The 14767-nt window shown below is 53.1% G+C and overlaps 8 protein-coding genes across 8 annotated transcripts; 4 read left to right on the top strand and 4 right to left on the bottom strand.

The window, feature by feature from the left end:
• Nucleotides 1-182: 182 nt before the first annotated feature.
• On the bottom strand, nucleotides 183-879 carry ACRALDRAFT_1077009 (uncharacterized protein). The gene is made up of 2 exons (XM_071018574.1): nucleotides 752-879; nucleotides 183-695 (listed from the first exon to the last, which is right to left on the bottom strand). The coding sequence occupies exons 1-2, from the start codon at nucleotides 825-827 to the stop codon at nucleotides 340-342; spliced, it is 432 nt and encodes a 143-aa protein (XP_070874304.1). The 5' UTR covers nucleotides 828-879; the 3' UTR covers nucleotides 183-339.
• Nucleotides 880-1012: 133 nt separating this feature from the next.
• ACRALDRAFT_1077008 (uncharacterized protein) lies at nucleotides 1013-2744 on the top strand. Its single transcript, XM_071018573.1, has 2 exons — nucleotides 1013-1927; nucleotides 2016-2744. Exons 1-2 carry the CDS (start codon nucleotides 1411-1413, stop codon nucleotides 2555-2557), a joined length of 1059 nt encoding a protein of 352 aa, XP_070874305.1. The 5' UTR covers nucleotides 1013-1410; the 3' UTR covers nucleotides 2558-2744.
• A 1766-nt stretch (nucleotides 2745-4510) lies between these two features.
• ACRALDRAFT_1043485 (uncharacterized protein) lies at nucleotides 4511-6695 on the top strand. The gene is made up of 3 exons (XM_071015311.1): nucleotides 4511-5557; nucleotides 5618-5810; nucleotides 5872-6695. Exons 1-3 carry the CDS (start codon nucleotides 5100-5102, stop codon nucleotides 6166-6168), a joined length of 948 nt encoding a protein of 315 aa, XP_070874306.1. The 5' UTR covers nucleotides 4511-5099; the 3' UTR covers nucleotides 6169-6695.
• Nucleotides 6696-6960: 265 nt separating this feature from the next.
• ACRALDRAFT_1082422 (uncharacterized protein) lies at nucleotides 6961-9376 on the bottom strand (the record flags this gene model as incomplete). The annotated part of the gene is made up of 3 exons (XM_071019312.1): nucleotides 6961-8274; nucleotides 8343-9134; nucleotides 9248-9376. 3 exons carry the CDS (start codon nucleotides 9374-9376, stop codon nucleotides 7108-7110), a joined length of 2088 nt encoding a protein of 695 aa, XP_070874307.1. The 3' UTR covers nucleotides 6961-7107.
• Nucleotides 9377-10226: 850 nt separating this feature from the next.
• Nucleotides 10227-10934, top strand: ACRALDRAFT_2105355 (glycosyltransferase family 1 protein; the record flags this gene model as incomplete). Its single annotated transcript, XM_071023241.1, has 1 exon — nucleotides 10227-10934. One exon carries the CDS (start codon nucleotides 10227-10229, stop codon nucleotides 10932-10934), a length of 708 nt encoding a protein of 235 aa, XP_070874308.1.
• A 99-nt stretch (nucleotides 10935-11033) lies between these two features.
• Nucleotides 11034-11821, bottom strand: ACRALDRAFT_2104448 (mitochondrial 37S ribosomal protein mS23; the record flags this gene model as incomplete). Its single annotated transcript, XM_071023184.1, has 2 exons — nucleotides 11034-11391; nucleotides 11445-11821. The coding sequence occupies 2 exons, from the start codon at nucleotides 11819-11821 to the stop codon at nucleotides 11034-11036; spliced, it is 735 nt and encodes a 244-aa protein (XP_070874309.1).
• Nucleotides 11822-12150: 329 nt separating this feature from the next.
• On the top strand, nucleotides 12151-14089 carry ACRALDRAFT_1082421 (uncharacterized protein; the record flags this gene model as incomplete). Its single annotated transcript, XM_071019311.1, has 1 exon — nucleotides 12151-14089. The coding sequence occupies exon 1, from the start codon at nucleotides 12251-12253 to the stop codon at nucleotides 14087-14089; it is 1839 nt and encodes a 612-aa protein (XP_070874310.1). The 5' UTR covers nucleotides 12151-12250.
• Nucleotides 14090-14382: 293 nt separating this feature from the next.
• ACRALDRAFT_2041688 (uncharacterized protein) lies at nucleotides 14383-14687 on the bottom strand (the record flags this gene model as incomplete). Its single annotated transcript, XM_071021173.1, has 2 exons — nucleotides 14383-14414; nucleotides 14474-14687. The coding sequence occupies 2 exons, from the start codon at nucleotides 14685-14687 to the stop codon at nucleotides 14383-14385; spliced, it is 246 nt and encodes an 81-aa protein (XP_070874311.1).
• Between the last annotated feature and the right edge of the window lie 80 nt (nucleotides 14688-14767).

Genomic DNA, 14767 nt, shown 5'->3' on the forward strand with positions numbered 1-14767 from the left:
AGGAGCACGACTTCGATGCCGAGTCGAAGTCTAAAGGGCGAGGCGAGTTGATCAACGTCTGCCTATATCGACCTTTAAGGAGACATGTTGGAGAGAAAAAGAGAAGAAAGAAACGAGAAAGAGAAAAGAAGTGAAAAAAAAAATGTCTGTGGGGCGCAGAAGGAGGCAACATGGAACGAAATCAGGGACACCGGAAATCCGAAGATTCATACAAGTTCATTAGAGCGTTCCTGACCTCGGGGTTGCTTTCTATACCGCCCATTCCCCTTCCTTTTCAGTTACAGTATGGTACACGAACTCTGTACAGAGCCTCGATTCCTCTGGACACGCATGTCATGGCTAGCTTCCCCAGCGTGCCCGTTCCGTCCTCTCCAGCTCGTCTCTCTTCCGGTCGCCGCTCGCGTATGCGTACCCTCCCGCGACGCAGTTTGCAAGTCCAAGTGTCATGGCGCTAGCCCGGACAGCTCCTCGTACTGAAAATTTGTTACGCAGGCGCTGCTTCCGCCGAAGAGCGAGGAGAGTATAGATGCCAGACCAGGCGCAGGTAATGCCTGCCGCATCGGTGGGGAAGCCGGCGAGCGACACGTACGAGCCGAAGAGGAGAGCCGGGGCTATGAGGAGTGGGAGCGGTTGGAGAGGGCGAGCGTGGAGGGCCGTGATGAGGATGCCGTGAATAGCTGGCGGAAGAGACGATGCTTTTCGGGTGAATGGTTAGCAGATAACGCCGCTAAGGAATTGGTATATAACATACTGCCCCATGTTTTCATTTTTTCCAAAAGTGAGGTTTCATCCTCGTAGCCGTCCCCGGCACCTTGAGATGATGCCATTGTGCTGGCTCCGGCTGCGGTCAGGAGGGTGCTACGAAGCAGTAGGTAATGCAGGGCATTGGTGTCGTCAGTGAGGTTAAGAAAACACGAGGTTGATACATTTTCTTGATGATGACTAAGCTACACGAGCGACCGGTGAGAGTGGTGGGTCTTACAGCGTGGTAGTGGTGTTTTTTCTTGCATCCCGCCTAAACACTAAACCTATTCAAGAGCAGACACTCATTGTGGACGTCGACAGGAGCACTTACCTTTGTTCAAAGCCCCGAGGTTTTTCTTCAGGGCCCTCGACCGCGTACTCTTCTCGGTGTCAATATCTTCGCCCCCTGCGGTGCCATCTCAACTGGGCTTTGTCGTCTTGGTACTCTAGCACAGTTTCGAGCGTATATTATTTCGTGTTTCCGCGAGAAGAAGACACCGTTGTCCCAGACGCCAGGATATCCATATCATCTCGTTTGGCCGATGCCTATTTTGCGCCATCTGTCTTAGCTGCACAGCCATTATCCCTCCCGCCTGTTGATATCGACCGACACGACATATTCAACCCTCCCCGCCGTCCTCAGCGGCCCCAAGGCGCAACGACACGATGTCCAGCGCCACAGCTTCTGGCGCCAATACGGGCGACGGCACTGCTCGAAACCGCGACCATAAGCAGGGTAACCAGGGACGGACGTATACTCCCGAGCAGAAAGCGGCCGTCATGCGCATCCGAAAATGCTCGCCCACCGCCTTCTACGATATCTTGGGCATCGAGGAAGTCAGGGCGACGGTGACAGACAACGAGATCAAAAAGGCCTATCGCAAGCTGTCCCTCCTGACGCACCCGGACAAAAACGGTCACGAGTTTGCTGACGAGGCTTTCAAGATGGTCAGCCGCGCATTCGGCATCCTGAGTGATAAGGAGAAGAGGGCGAGATATGACCAGTTCGGAACCGATCCCGATTCGCGATTCGGCCAGGCGCAAGCCCAGAATCCCTTCGGCGGCTTTGCCAGGAGGGGAGGAGGCGCTCCGCCGGGGGCGGGCATGTGGGGGGCGGAAGAGATGACGCCTGAAGAGATGTTCCAGAGATTCTTCGGAGGCGGGTTTGGTGGTCCCTTTGGAGGTAAGGAGTGATAACTCTCCACACAAGACCCACCAATACGAGATGCCGACGACGACGATGGCGGAGTCATGCTAACCCGACTTGCTAGGTTTCGATGCCGGCGGTCCGCAGTTTGTCTTCAACTTCAACGGCGGACAAGGGTTTAGGGTGCACCAGTTCGGCGGTGGGCGGCCACGCGGGCGCCCGAGGCAGCCAGACCAAAACCAGCAAGCGAGCACCATGTCCACCCTAATTGGGCTCCTGCCTCTTCTTCTCTTCTTCCTCTTCCCCCTGCTCAGCGGCCTCTTCACTGGCGAGTCGCGACCTTCCACCCCAAGGATGTTCTTCGACCAGCCCAGCCCACCGTACACGATGGAACGCCATACAGCGAGACTCAAGGTACCCTACTACGTCAATCCCAACGACGTCAAATCGTATTCCGAGCAAAAACTGAAGCAGCTGGACGGGACGGCGGATTCGTCTCTAATACGCAACCTGCGCTTCGAATGCGACACCGAGATGGCCATGAAACGGAGGCTATATGACTCGGCAAACGGATGGTTTTATCAGGACCCAGAAAAGCTTCACAAGGCCAACGAGTACCAGATGCCATCCTGTAGGAGATTAGACCAGCTTGGAGTACGTCGGTGACATACATGGCGTGAGCGGATAGCTTTTGATGAAGAGCATGAAGATGATGGGGGCCGAGTGAAAATGCATTCAAAGAGACTTTCCCTTTCTCCTCTAGAGTTTGACGACTTTATATGGTGTCTTGGCGGGTATTATAGCATAATGAATTGGTCTTCCTATGCAAACGGAGGCGTCGTTAGCCTTGCATTGATTATCTGTGAAGGTCTGGCAGATGTCGCATCGGGAGGGCGTTATTTTTCTCCGCTCGTGGTCGCTCTGGCTCGAGTAGTTCCGGGACTTTTCCGGCATTGGCCACCGTCTTCTACTCAAGACAGGTGAGATGGCGGTTCAACAGCACCGTGAAAGTTGCGGGTTGAGAATCCGTGTCACCTCGTCATTCCTGACTACCATCAGAGGAGGGCAATCCAAGTTCACATTCTACGTTATGGAGCAGCCATTTCTATCGAGGATGTTCTCGTCCAATGAACCTAGAAACTCGTCCGAACTCTGCCCCTTTTTCTGTTGCCTACGCTTGTACACGTGTACTGATCCTCACGGACATCCTCAAGCAGTACTATAAAATAGCGCCTGAGATTCAGGAGCTCTTGTACCCGTTGAACTATGCCAGTTCCCCCGTGCCTTCTAGCACGCTGGTGCCTCGAGACTTGCTCTAATTTATACCAACCGACCTCATGCTTTAGACAGTGAGACGACTCATTCCAGGTGACTTTGTTTCTCGCTAAATATGCGCAAGCCCAAGGTTTCGACTACCAAGTCGTTCCTGGATTGGTGACATCGACTTCATCGGTGGGCCTGATTCGCAAGAAGGCATTCTGGTAGGCCCGCCTCCTCCATAGCATAGACGTCTGAAGGCACGGAGGCTTGGGGACAGGAAACAGCGTCTTTTCCCCGGCCTTGCTTATCTTCTCCGAAAACGTGGATAGAGCAGCGTCTCTGCCCGCCCCGTCTTCTTCCCTCTCTTCCCTAAGCGGCCCCCACCTCTCCCCGGCCCTCTTTCGGACCAAACTTGTCTCACCTTGTTGCACTTCGGCGAACAACCCTTCCAACACTGCAAAGAGAGGCGATTCTTGCCCTGTCTTATCTTGATACTACACGTGTATCAAGCCTGCTGGCCCAATGCCACTCCAGGACTCCCGGAACGTCATGAATGGGCGACAGCTAGGGTCTTTTTGCCCAGGCGGGCGGCCGCTGCAAGCTTTCTTACGTTGTACACGTAATTCGAGCATCGTGTACATATTGAGTACAAAAAGCATGGTGGGTCATGGTACGGGTTCTTCCTTCGCTTGGAGGATGGCCTAATAATGACGTCGCAGAGAGAATGTGACTCGATGACCGTCTTGAATTCAGGATTAACAAATTCAAGAGTAGAAGTACGTAGGACAAATCAAATGCAGGTACATGAGAGAGCTATGCACTACAATAATCCTTGGGTTGTTGGCTGGTTCTGCTGGACACCTAAGTACGAATACACTAGGTACTTACTACTCAAGAGTCGAGCGAGGACCATGACTCGGCGGTAATAGCTGAAGGCGGCCCAGACTCGGGACCATAACACATCCATTATGCTATTCGTAAGCAGTCATGGATTCTTTTTAACTTTATCCGCATGTCAAGTAATGTCTCTTTTTTATTTGTATTTCAATACGGAAAATGGGTACAGAGAATATATTCCGTAGCGAGTTTCCATCATAGTGTATTCGTATTAGGATATAATCGTAACATGGCCAGCGCCAGTGATTACGAAGTACGTTGTACCAGCTAAACCAACCTCCTGATCTATATTACCTAAGCACCTAAATACCAATAGGATATAAGATTCTGAGCTAATATATTAGTAAGTACGTTGAGTCCCACTATTACAAAGACCTACCAAGTACCCACAGTAAGTACCTATGGAATTTGTGCAGTGCTGGAATAAAAAGAGGACCCCCCCCCAGGCCGCCACGCCGCACTGACAGTCTGCATCTTCTGCAGGATTGTGCTGAATGATCTTCTGGGGTACCTACCGACATCCCACCACATCCCGCCTTTCTTCGAGCTTTACCATCCCCAGTCCACCTATTGCCTTCGCATCCAACTGCCATTTTGAACCCTTATTAGCCGACCCATGCAACCATCATCTCCTGCCCGCCCTGTCGTCTCCCCATCTCACACTTTGACTGGTGTGGTCTGGAAGTGATCTACCGAGTGGGACACATACCACCGGGAACGCGAGAGTTTAATCAACACCTACCCACACAACAGGGCGCTCGAGATGGCTTTCAATCCCAAACCTACACAGCGCCATCTCTGCGCTGCTCACTTGTAGTCATAGTGGACGCGAGGAAAACGTCTACGGGATCGGTTTTTCAAGCCCCCTCTCCTACACACGACCATCGCACACTCGACTCTCTTTTTTTTCTAAGAGCCAATACTCGACCCTTTCAGCATCACTAGCGACTTACCCAGAGCCTCATTAAGATACCTCATATCTGCTCCACGGAAAGGCCATATCTTCATCTTCTACGCCCAAACCAATCCAGCCCGCTCTCCTACCCTCGTCATGGCTTTAAAACGCAGTACGAGAACGTTCCTCGACGACTGCCACCACGCCGGCGTCGAGGTCACTGGCACTCCGGCCTGTTGTGCCAAACGAGAGGAGAGTCTATCAACGCAAGTTAGTGAGAAAGAAAGTAGCAATCCTTCTTCCCGAGACGGATCTCGGGAAGCCAGCGTCACTCTTGAGACGCCTCCTTTTCCCCTCGCCCGTAAACAGGGCCTTGTTCCTCCAGAAGTCGAGCATCAGCCGTCTGCATCTGGACGACCCGATCGAGCTCGGGATCTGCGACCATTCAACCTCCCGACTCTGCCCACGGCACCACCCTCATCCATGCAACGGACTACGTCAATGGAGGACCGGCCCCCCAATTTCGGTCTCGTCGTTCCTGGGGTCTATCGGAGCAGCTATCCGAGGCCGGAAGATTACCCGTTCATCCAGCAGCTCGGCCTCAAAACTATGATGTATGCCCGTCCCAGTCCCTCTTTCCCCATGCTTTAGTTCATGACTGACGCGCCTTTCAGAACTCTCGGCCGCAAGGATGAGCTCAGCGATGAGTACAGCAACTTCCTGGCGACCAATTCTATTGAGCATCACGTCATCTACATGAAAGGCACCAAGAAGGAGAGGATTCCCATTCAAACCATGAGAAATATCCTTCGCATCATGCTCGACCAGCGACACCACCCAGTTATGATTCACTGCAACCATGGAAAGGTACGGATAGCCGATTCAATAGCCCTCTCTGCTGCCAGCCACGTTGCTGACTTCTACCTAGCACCGCACCGGCTCCGTTGTGGCCGTCATTCGCAAAATTTCCGGCTGGGAACTCGGGCCTATCATAGACGAGTACAAGGCTTACGCTGCACCCAAGGTTCGCGAATGTGATGTTGACTATATCACCGAGTTCGAGCTATCCGAACTGTCAAATCTCTTTGCATGCGAGGGCGATGTGAGTCCTCGTGTCCGGAGGTTTCGCCGCACTGCCGTCTTCGCCTTCGCAGTCTTGTTCATTTGGACTTTGTCGAGCAACAGGATATCCTACCCCGCTGGAAATTCTGGAACCCCGGCGTAATACGGAATCGGAAGGGAAAAACACAGAGTTATGAATGTATTATTACGATATTGTATGCACAAACACGCGACTCGGGGGCCTTTCAGGTTTATCAGGATTCAGGACTGGGACCTACGCGGGAGAAGCAGTCCCGTCAAAGCAAAGCGCACATGTTAGAGGCATGATTCAGGAGTTTAAGTAAGATGAAGAGCTTCCGTGGCGTACCCTGATTTTCTTTTCTTTTCTGTTCTTTTCATTTCGTTTCTTTCCTTAAGGGACATCGAACAAGCTAGAGGGGAGACTATCAAGAGCTGAGACCGTTTCTACATTGGGCGTTGGACTAGATTACGATTACAACAGTTGGCTAGAGCTTTCTCCCGTGCTTTTTGGAGCATCTACAGCCACCAAACACAGGCTCGGCAAGTTAAAAGGTCACATACTTGGAATGATTTCTTCTACTATACGGAGTTGGCTAGCAAACCCTCGAAGATTTCGAAGTAACCCATCCATTAGAACTACGTGAATATTTGCGGAGGCACTAAGCTCACGACTTCTAATTGGCGCAACTTTTATGATGAGATGTCATTTCTGTTATGACTGTTTTCATCCGTCTCCTCTGTCTAATTTCGTCTGGCCCCGGTCCGGACTGTTCGATTTCCGCTCAGGTGAGAATGTACGATTCCCTCACAGGAATCCTACCTGCCTCTGCCTCCCAAAAACCCTGGGATGACCAGGGCTCAATCGGGATTCTTCATGTCCAATTAATTCATTAGGACATTCCTGAATGGTTGGCTTGAGAAGACAAACCCGCCAAAGTCCACTGGGTATTCCTATCGCATGGCCTGTATCCGTGGATGGCGGCGACTAACATTCGAATCGCAAAACCACGGCCGCTAATGCCTATATAACTTTTTGCCCAAAACGCCGGTTGATGCTCTCCTCCCACAGTTTCTTGGAATTCTAAAGATACATGATGCTACTCCATATGCCGTGAACAAGCATAACACTCATGACTCCGAGGCCACGGAACGCCAAATTTCCGTCGTATCTTGCCTCATTACTTCCCCAGATCTGCACCACCATGTGGCAGGCGAAGGCAAGCTCCAAGACGCCCACCGCCGTGCTCGCAGCCCACACGACAAGCGGGGCAGTGTGGCCTCTGAGGTTAGCCACTGCGTCGACTGACAGACGGATACTAACTGCAATGCTGAGACAACTCGAACCAAGCATCGCATCCCGACTATACGAATAGTAATCCGACGTCGCGTGAATCCATACGCCTAGTAGGACGACCAGCACGAAGGTATCCAAGAGACGATCCCTCACCATTCCCCTTCTCGTGGGTAAGTGTATTTTCAGCTCAATGTCGGCATTGCCCTGGTGGTCCGCCATTTCGGCTTCGTCATTAGACTCTTCATCCCCGTCAAGGGTGAAGGTAGAGGTCAACATGTCAACCAGCGTACTCCGGGGATCGTTTGCATTGCGCTCAGGCATGGCAAAGAAGGACGGCTGGGAGAATGTCACTTTTTGACCCTGCTCATCGTCTTGTGGCGATGAGGCCTTGGGTTGGAGGGGCCGGTCGTTTGTGGGGAAAAAGACGGCCTCCTTCTCGACTGGTTTTCTCCTCAAAACCGTCGTGGATGCATTTCGCAGCCTGTTTACGGGCGCAGTAGGCGCCGGTGGTACTTTGTACCAGAAGGGGCTCGCACCGGGGTTGGTAGGTGAGTCCCCGAATGCCTTACTCTGACTACCGGGAGCACCGAAGTCATTGAAAGCACGGTGTTTAGAATGAGTTGGGCTCCACTCCATCTCTTCCGGATAGTGGACGGGTGGCGGCTGTTCGGATATCCCGAGGGAACCTAGGCTCATGTCGCCGGTGGGCTTGGTAGCACGTTGGGCTATAGGCGAAGGGGCGAGGACCGTCGGAGAAGTGGTTTCCTGTAACGATTGTCTGGTGGGACTTTTGTCCTCCTTCAGAATCTCGTCCAAGAGATTGGACATATTTGTGGTGCCAGCCTCCCTCGCGGGAGCGGGACTCCTTGATGGCGTCGCCGTGGTTGATGGGCTAGCCGTTTGAAACAAAGGCTTGGTATCAATGCGGACGGATTTGCGCGCGAGTGTGTAGAACTAGGTGACAGAATTAGTATCCACAGGCGGTCGTGGGACTGGGTCCTAGTCGGTCATATATCACTTACGACGACCATGACAAGCGCTAGGAGGAAATGGAGACTGATCCGCGCGCTCAACTGAACTTCCTGCCCGCCAGAAACGTCGGTTATTCTGACCCCGATGAACCGAACCAAGATGACGAGGACCTGAAAAATATACCACTGTGACAGGCCCAAGACATGTTTCGAAAAGCCTCGGGAGACTTGCACAAAGCGCGGGTTCCACCACGCGCTGGCGACACTGACCCATATGCTGAGCGAGGCGAGGGAATGCGCGCTGGGGAGTGCGTGCGTCAGCTGCCGGAGAAGCAACAAAGACCGAGAGGAGTCCTCGTCCGGATCGCGCAACGGCCCAGGCGTCCTCGTAGTGACTAGTGTTGACACGGATACCAGATGCCATAGCAGCTGGGAGGCGAGGCCAGACAACCATAGCCATCGGCCCAGGCTGTCAAAGCCGTCCAGTGGAGTCCATCGCTTGGGAGCCGAGAGTCTCTGCCTGCTCTTGTCCATCATTCGTCTTAGATGATCGGTCCGCGCTTTGTAGCCCGCCTGGTCAACTCTGGCTGCGACCTTGGGCTCGCATTCGGCGCATATCTGTGGATAGCGTTCCTCTAGGCGCCGCCGAAACTTATAGTATGACTTTTCGAGGTGTGCGTAGTCGGGGTGATCGGGATCATCGGGGAGGTATTGGGCCAGTGAGGCGGTAAAGAGGTGTTGATTCTTGAGACAAGTGGCGCAAAAGACGCTCTGCGACTGGGACCCGAGGTCAGGAGACTGTGGTCGGGGGATGGCGTATTGTGCACCTTTGGCTCTCGACGTCTGCATCGCAGGAGGATCGGTTATGTCGCCGTTCTCCACAAGTCGCGTGTTAGCCTCGTCCTCTTAGAACGGCGGTGATCCAGTTTCGTTCCATCTGATGTTAGCCAACTCACCTCGTCTAAATAGTTCGTCGCATCGCAATGGAGGCAGAGGAAGTCGCGGATCTGGCCGTCGAATTTGATGGATGACCGCTTGCCGCAGTAGAAGCAGGCGAGGTTACCTTTTGGCCGTAGCCTCGCCATTATATATACGTTTCTACAGCGCGGCGTCAGACTCAATGGTATTTTTTTTATGATTTATGCATTCGGCCGCGACAGATCTGTAGTCTTCCAGATGTCACCGTCCTTGGTGCTGAAGGTTCTGGAAATTTTGCCGAGCGGTGAGCCTCATACTTCTGCAACCCCGGTTTACTCTATCCAATCACAGGCTCTAATTGTGGATCGGCATCTCTTACCGTCCCTGGGCTGGCTGTTGTGACGGGAGATGTACATCACAATGTCACTTCTGACAGAAACTCATCGCCAACTCTTACCACGGCGAATGTCGCCTTGTTGCTCCGTGATACCTGCATCTATGGTAGGATAGTATCCTACGCTTTCCAATAGCCGGTTCGCCAACATTGGACTTCAAACGCCGCACATTGCCTTCTGGGAAAGCTGTCAGCAATACAACGTCAGACTTGAGTTCAGCGACTTTGTTCCTGCTCTGCCATAAAACTGCGCATACGCGCACACGATTTTGCGTCACTCTACTTCTTGCGTATGACTTTCCGTGGAAGGATTATATGACCCGTTAGGTGACCCTACTCTCCAACAGGCGTCATGCACAGTTGCTCTACGAATAAGCATTGATTGTTTTGTGGCCTTTTTCTGGACAGGCCATGGAGCGAAAGGCAAGACCAGTTGCTCCTGCTTTTGAGAGCACTGTTGTACTCACGTGTGTCCTTGGTCTTGGGGCTCTGGCCTATTCTTCCTGGGTAACCTCGTTGGTCGTCTTATGTTCTGGCCTTTGGGCCATAACTACCTTTGCCTTTGTAAGACCCAGTCTCTTTCGTACTCAAGCCCGTGATGTATACGGACTAATATGATCAAGATGAGACATGTCAAATTACGGCGCACACGGCGAAGACATCCCATCAATCTTGGAAATCTCACCGCCCCCGACGGGCTTCGACTGCGATGCCTGCGGGATGCGTATTTTGTGATTGTACTAGGATCTGGGGGCCACACAAAGGAGATGCTGGCTATGATGGAGACCAACTTCCCCCAGATGGACACTCTTCATCGCAGGTACATTGTGTCTAGTGGCGACGCGATGTCAATTAAGCACTTATATGCCTTCGAGGACAAGATGCGATCCACACACGGGGATAACCGGATTGGGACCTACGACGTCCATATCGTCACACGCGCCCGCAGAATCCATCAGCCCCTCTGGACGACACCCGTGACAGCGCTTCGCTCCATTATCGAAGTCTTTTCTCTCATACTGGAATCGCCCTTCGATGGTCCCCGGAGGAGACAGCGGTACCCCGACATCATTGTCACGAACGGCCCCGCAACAGGCTTCATCGTGGCTCTGGTCGCACATCTTCTGAAGATTTTCCACGTGGCTCCCAGTGACTCTATGCAAGTATTCTTCATTGAGTCTTGGGCACGTATCAAGTCGTTGAGCTTGACCGGAAAGCTATTCTACCACACCGACATCGCCGACATGTTCTTGGTTCAGCACAGGGAAGTGGCGGAAAAGTATGGCGTCGCTAATGCAGGATGTATGGTGGTCAAGCGCGTCGCCAGATAATCGGTACACGGCGCTACCTTGGTTCTAGACGTAGACGCCTCTGGGGCTATATAACACAGCTGTTGTACAACGGAAACGTGGGAATTTCCAATATCATGATCAGCGCGTGAGCTCGGCCGCCTCGAGCCCGTCTTCGATCTCTGCCTCTGCATCTTCCGAGGCACCGTCCTCGTCGCCAAAGCTCGCGTATTGGGCTCTGCGATTCCGTTCCAGAGTGGCCACCTCCTGGGCCGCCCACTTTTTCCAGGTTTCGAACTCTTTATCCTCGAGGATCTGTGATATGTCCAGCCTATTCTTTCCGAAGTATGCACCGACATATCTCGCTTCTTCCCTCGCTACCCTCCTCTCAATCTCCTCCTCCTGTCGTAGGGCGTAGAATTCCCGCCTCGCAACATCGTATGCGTAGTCCTGGGACATGCCCTTGTTATGCATCAGCCAGAGCTGCCTCTGGACGACACTGCGATAATGTTAGCCATGGGCCACCCCCAGTCGAGTTTCCAAGATACTCACCATTCACCGCTCAGAGCTATGCCTGGTTGCCGTAGACCCTTGGACCAGTCGCATCGCAACGCATCCCTTCCGTCAAGCTCCAGAACAATCCTCGGCCGTGCAAGTTCCCAGGGGTGATCTTTATAGAATCTGGACCGGAGCTCGTCCTCTTCGTAAATGATCTGCTGAGGTTTGTAGATATTCTTTGGCTTTTTTGCACGCGGATTTCGCGCTGTGTGTTGAACTGGTATCGGTCTCGTGAAAAGCTCCGAGGGAGGGACCGCGCCCAGGACCTTGTACCATGGTGGTTCTTGGACACGATAATGCGGCATGACTCTAGTGGCCATTTCCTGTGTGAGGGTCTGGTAGACCCTTGCGGCTCGTGTTTGCCTCCCCATCGTCTTCTTCGTCGAAGGGCAGCGTATTAGCGCTGCCGCAGTGAAATTGTTGAATTATCCGTTTATTGGTGTTTCGACTTCGGCAGTCGACGAGCTGCGTATGGTACATCAACGTCCGAGTCGCGAAGATTTTTGGGTAATTGAGCCGTCGGCCAATCTTGGACCCGGACCCGACGACTGTGGCTGGGTGCATGACATAATGGAAGTGGCTCATTTCCGGTGCCCCTTGCAGGTACTAAGTAAGGCAGACCCGACCCACTTCAAAGATACTTGTAACGGGCGACTTGGAAAATTCCCAACCATTGGGAGCTGTGCTTCATGCTCGACACGTCTACACGGGCAGCAAAAGGGACGTTGTTTACTCTATCAGTTTTGCCCATTGGCACTTCAGGGAACTCGTACTACTCCATACGAGATGCCGGGCTACTCATGAAATCTTTCAGAGGGTTAGACGGGTCGATATGCGGCGCGATCCTCTCGAATCGACCGTCTAGTCTACCAGGCGTCGCGTGCTGTGCAACGTCTTCCGGGCATCGACCAAAGCCTCGCCGAATACCAGCAGCTGCTGTGCCGGCCTCTCCGAGCACTACCGCTCATTATACGTCCTCTCCGAATACCACGACACGCTGCCCTCGAACGACATCATGGCTTCGGTCAACGTTCCTCGTCGACTCGGTTCGCCGCGATGTAGCCGCCTACCCTGCCCCCGAACGCCAGTCACGGCAGTACAGCCAGGAGGCCGTAGCCGCATCACTTCAACAAGGAAACAAAGTATTCGATCGGCCCAAGAAAGACGAACTCCTGGGCATTATTGACCACGAACATGCTGGGACGGTGGACGATCACTTGCAATTTGTTCGAGACCCGTACCTGCGGCGCTACGCACAACCGGACGGCCCAAACCTTACCATATCTGACAGGGAAGAGGATATCAACTATCCTTCGCGAGATGAGGCCTTGAGAGGTGACCAAGAAGTGGCGGAGACCGTCAAGAAGCTGCGAAAGGTGCTGAATATGCGTCTCAAGCACCCCGCTCTTGTCGGCTTAAGAAAGATCTATGCGATATACTGTACTCTGCCCAGGCCACGAATGCTCCACCTACCCGCGCCACTTCGACATCGTCTGCTGAAAGTGCTGGGAACCCCAAAGCGCCGCAACTCGAAGTCCATGCTTCGGTTCTTTGCCGTCATCGGTGAGGTACAGGACTGCGGGCTGACCTTGCGCCGGCGTGAGTGGAATGCCGCCCTGGCATTGGCGAGTCAGTATGTGAGCCAAACCACGGATACTGAAGCTGAAGCAACCCTTCGACTGTGGAATGAAATGGAACGAAATGGCGGGGAAAAGGGGAATGGTGTGACTTTCAACATTTTGTTTGACGCAGCCTCCAAGTCGGGCAACTTTGCTCTGGCCGAAAAAATCTACAGCGAGATGGTGTCCAGAGGTATACCGTTCAACCGCTACCATCACGTCAGCCTGATCCACTTCTTCGGCTTGAAGAAGGATCAGGACGGCATTCGGGCCGCCTACAAGGAAATGGTGGACGCTGGGGAAATGATCGACACGGTGGTGCTCAATTGCTTGATAGCGAGCTTCCTGCGTGCTGGGGACGAAGGAGCCGCTCTCCGCGTCTACGACTATATGAAGAGCAACAGCCCAAATGCAGCCGCTCTGCCGGCAGCCGATTACCGCATGAATAGGGTGGCGGTCCAGGTTCTCATGATGTTTGGCAAGGTGGGACGGAATCATCCTTCCATGAGACCTGTTTTTCAGGAGGCGGTTGTCAACACCCCTGACTTGCAGACCTATCGCATCCTCCTCAGTCACTACGGCATCAATGCGGGCAATCTGAACAGGGTCGTGCAGTTCCTCGACGAGATGAAGTGGTTCAATGTCCCCGTGCATGGCGCCGTTTTCCTCATTCTCTTCAAGGCATTCACCCAACACGGTGGCCGGCCGTACCTGGGCTGGACAGAAGATCGGCTTCGCAGCGTCTTCTCGTCGCTCCTTCACATCATCGACAACGACAACGACCAAAACCTGTACATCGACACATGGCTTGCTGGGTGGGCGCTGCGGGCTTTCCTCCGGTGCTCAAATAAAGACGCAGTCTTGGACTCATATGGTGAGCTCAAGTCGAGGTGGCAGTTGCCGGGGGATCGGGTCGAATATATGGAGGCGTTCCTACACAGACTACTCGACGAGAAGAATTCTGCGAGGCATGACTCCAGCGGTCCCGGGATGTACAGGAGGGGCAACTTTAGACGGTGAAATGAACATTGTACCATATAGAGCCAGTATTCCATATATAGATTGAGATACCATTCCACGATCACAGTGCGTTCAAATACCTGTCATGAGTTGGTTTGGAATTAATTCCAGCAAGCGACCAAGCGCAATTACAAGAGAAATCGATTGATTCGACAAAAGAGTGCCATAGGCGCGAGTGTGGTGCACCCTATATTTATGTTGTGTACAGATCCCCCACCGTCCGACAGCACCTGGGTGCCTTCGTTTGCACAACCATCATCTATCAGTGACGGCAAAATATCGCGGCAAGCCGCTTAACCCTCCACGTACTGGCTCTGCTTGTAGACTGTATAAAGGGTCAGCCTTGGTTACGTCGCGAGGAAGAAACGGTCGGAAAACACTCACCAGCAATGCCAAACGGAATTCCGAAGCCCACGGCCATGAAGCCCCAGTAACGGAAAGCAAACCACTTCGTCTTGGGGTTGAAGGGAATGTTTGTGAGAGGGCCCTCGGGGTAGTGGAAAGGAGACGACATTTGTGCCCGGGTCGTCTGGAAGCCTCGGCGGGCAATGGCCGAGGGAATCTTGGGCGTCGCGCGAATGACGGCTCGGGAAAGCATCTGTGCGATGGACAATTAGCTTCGTAAGGTATTTTGAGACAGGTTACGGTGTTTTCGTGCCTTGACAGGTGTTCGGGATG

This window comes from Sodiomyces alcalophilus, assembly GCF_042370955.1.
Source record: "Sodiomyces alcalophilus JCM 7366 unplaced genomic scaffold ACRALscaffold_4, whole genome shotgun sequence".
NCBI lineage: Eukaryota > Fungi > Ascomycota > Sordariomycetes > Glomerellales > Plectosphaerellaceae > Sodiomyces > Sodiomyces alcalophilus.

What these genes read in the sequence shown, in the direction of transcription:
- ACRALDRAFT_1043485 (XM_071015311.1), top strand. Translation starts at nt 5,100, where the DNA reads ATGGCTTTAAAACGCAGTACGAGAACGTTCCTCGACGACTGCCACCAC. An exon ending in CTCGGCCTCAAAACTATGAT is followed by an intron (nt 5,558 to 5,617) that starts GTATGCCCGTCC and finishes CGCGCCTTTCAG; the next exon opens with AACTCTCGGCCGCAAGGATG. An exon ending in TTCACTGCAACCATGGAAAG is followed by an intron (nt 5,811 to 5,871) that starts GTACGGATAGCC and finishes ACTTCTACCTAG; the next exon opens with CACCGCACCGGCTCCGTTGT.
- ACRALDRAFT_1077009 (XM_071018574.1), bottom strand. Translation starts at nt 827, where the DNA reads ATGGCATCATCTCAAGGTGCCGGGGACGGCTACGAGGATGAAACCTCA. An exon ending in AAAAATGAAAACATGGGGCA is followed by an intron (nt 696 to 751) that starts GTATGTTATATA and finishes TCACCCGAAAAG; the next exon opens with CATCGTCTCTTCCGCCAGCT.
- ACRALDRAFT_1077008 (XM_071018573.1), top strand. Translation starts at nt 1,411, where the DNA reads ATGTCCAGCGCCACAGCTTCTGGCGCCAATACGGGCGACGGCACTGCT. An exon ending in GTTTGGTGGTCCCTTTGGAG is followed by an intron (nt 1,928 to 2,015) that starts GTAAGGAGTGAT and finishes CCGACTTGCTAG; the next exon opens with GTTTCGATGCCGGCGGTCCG.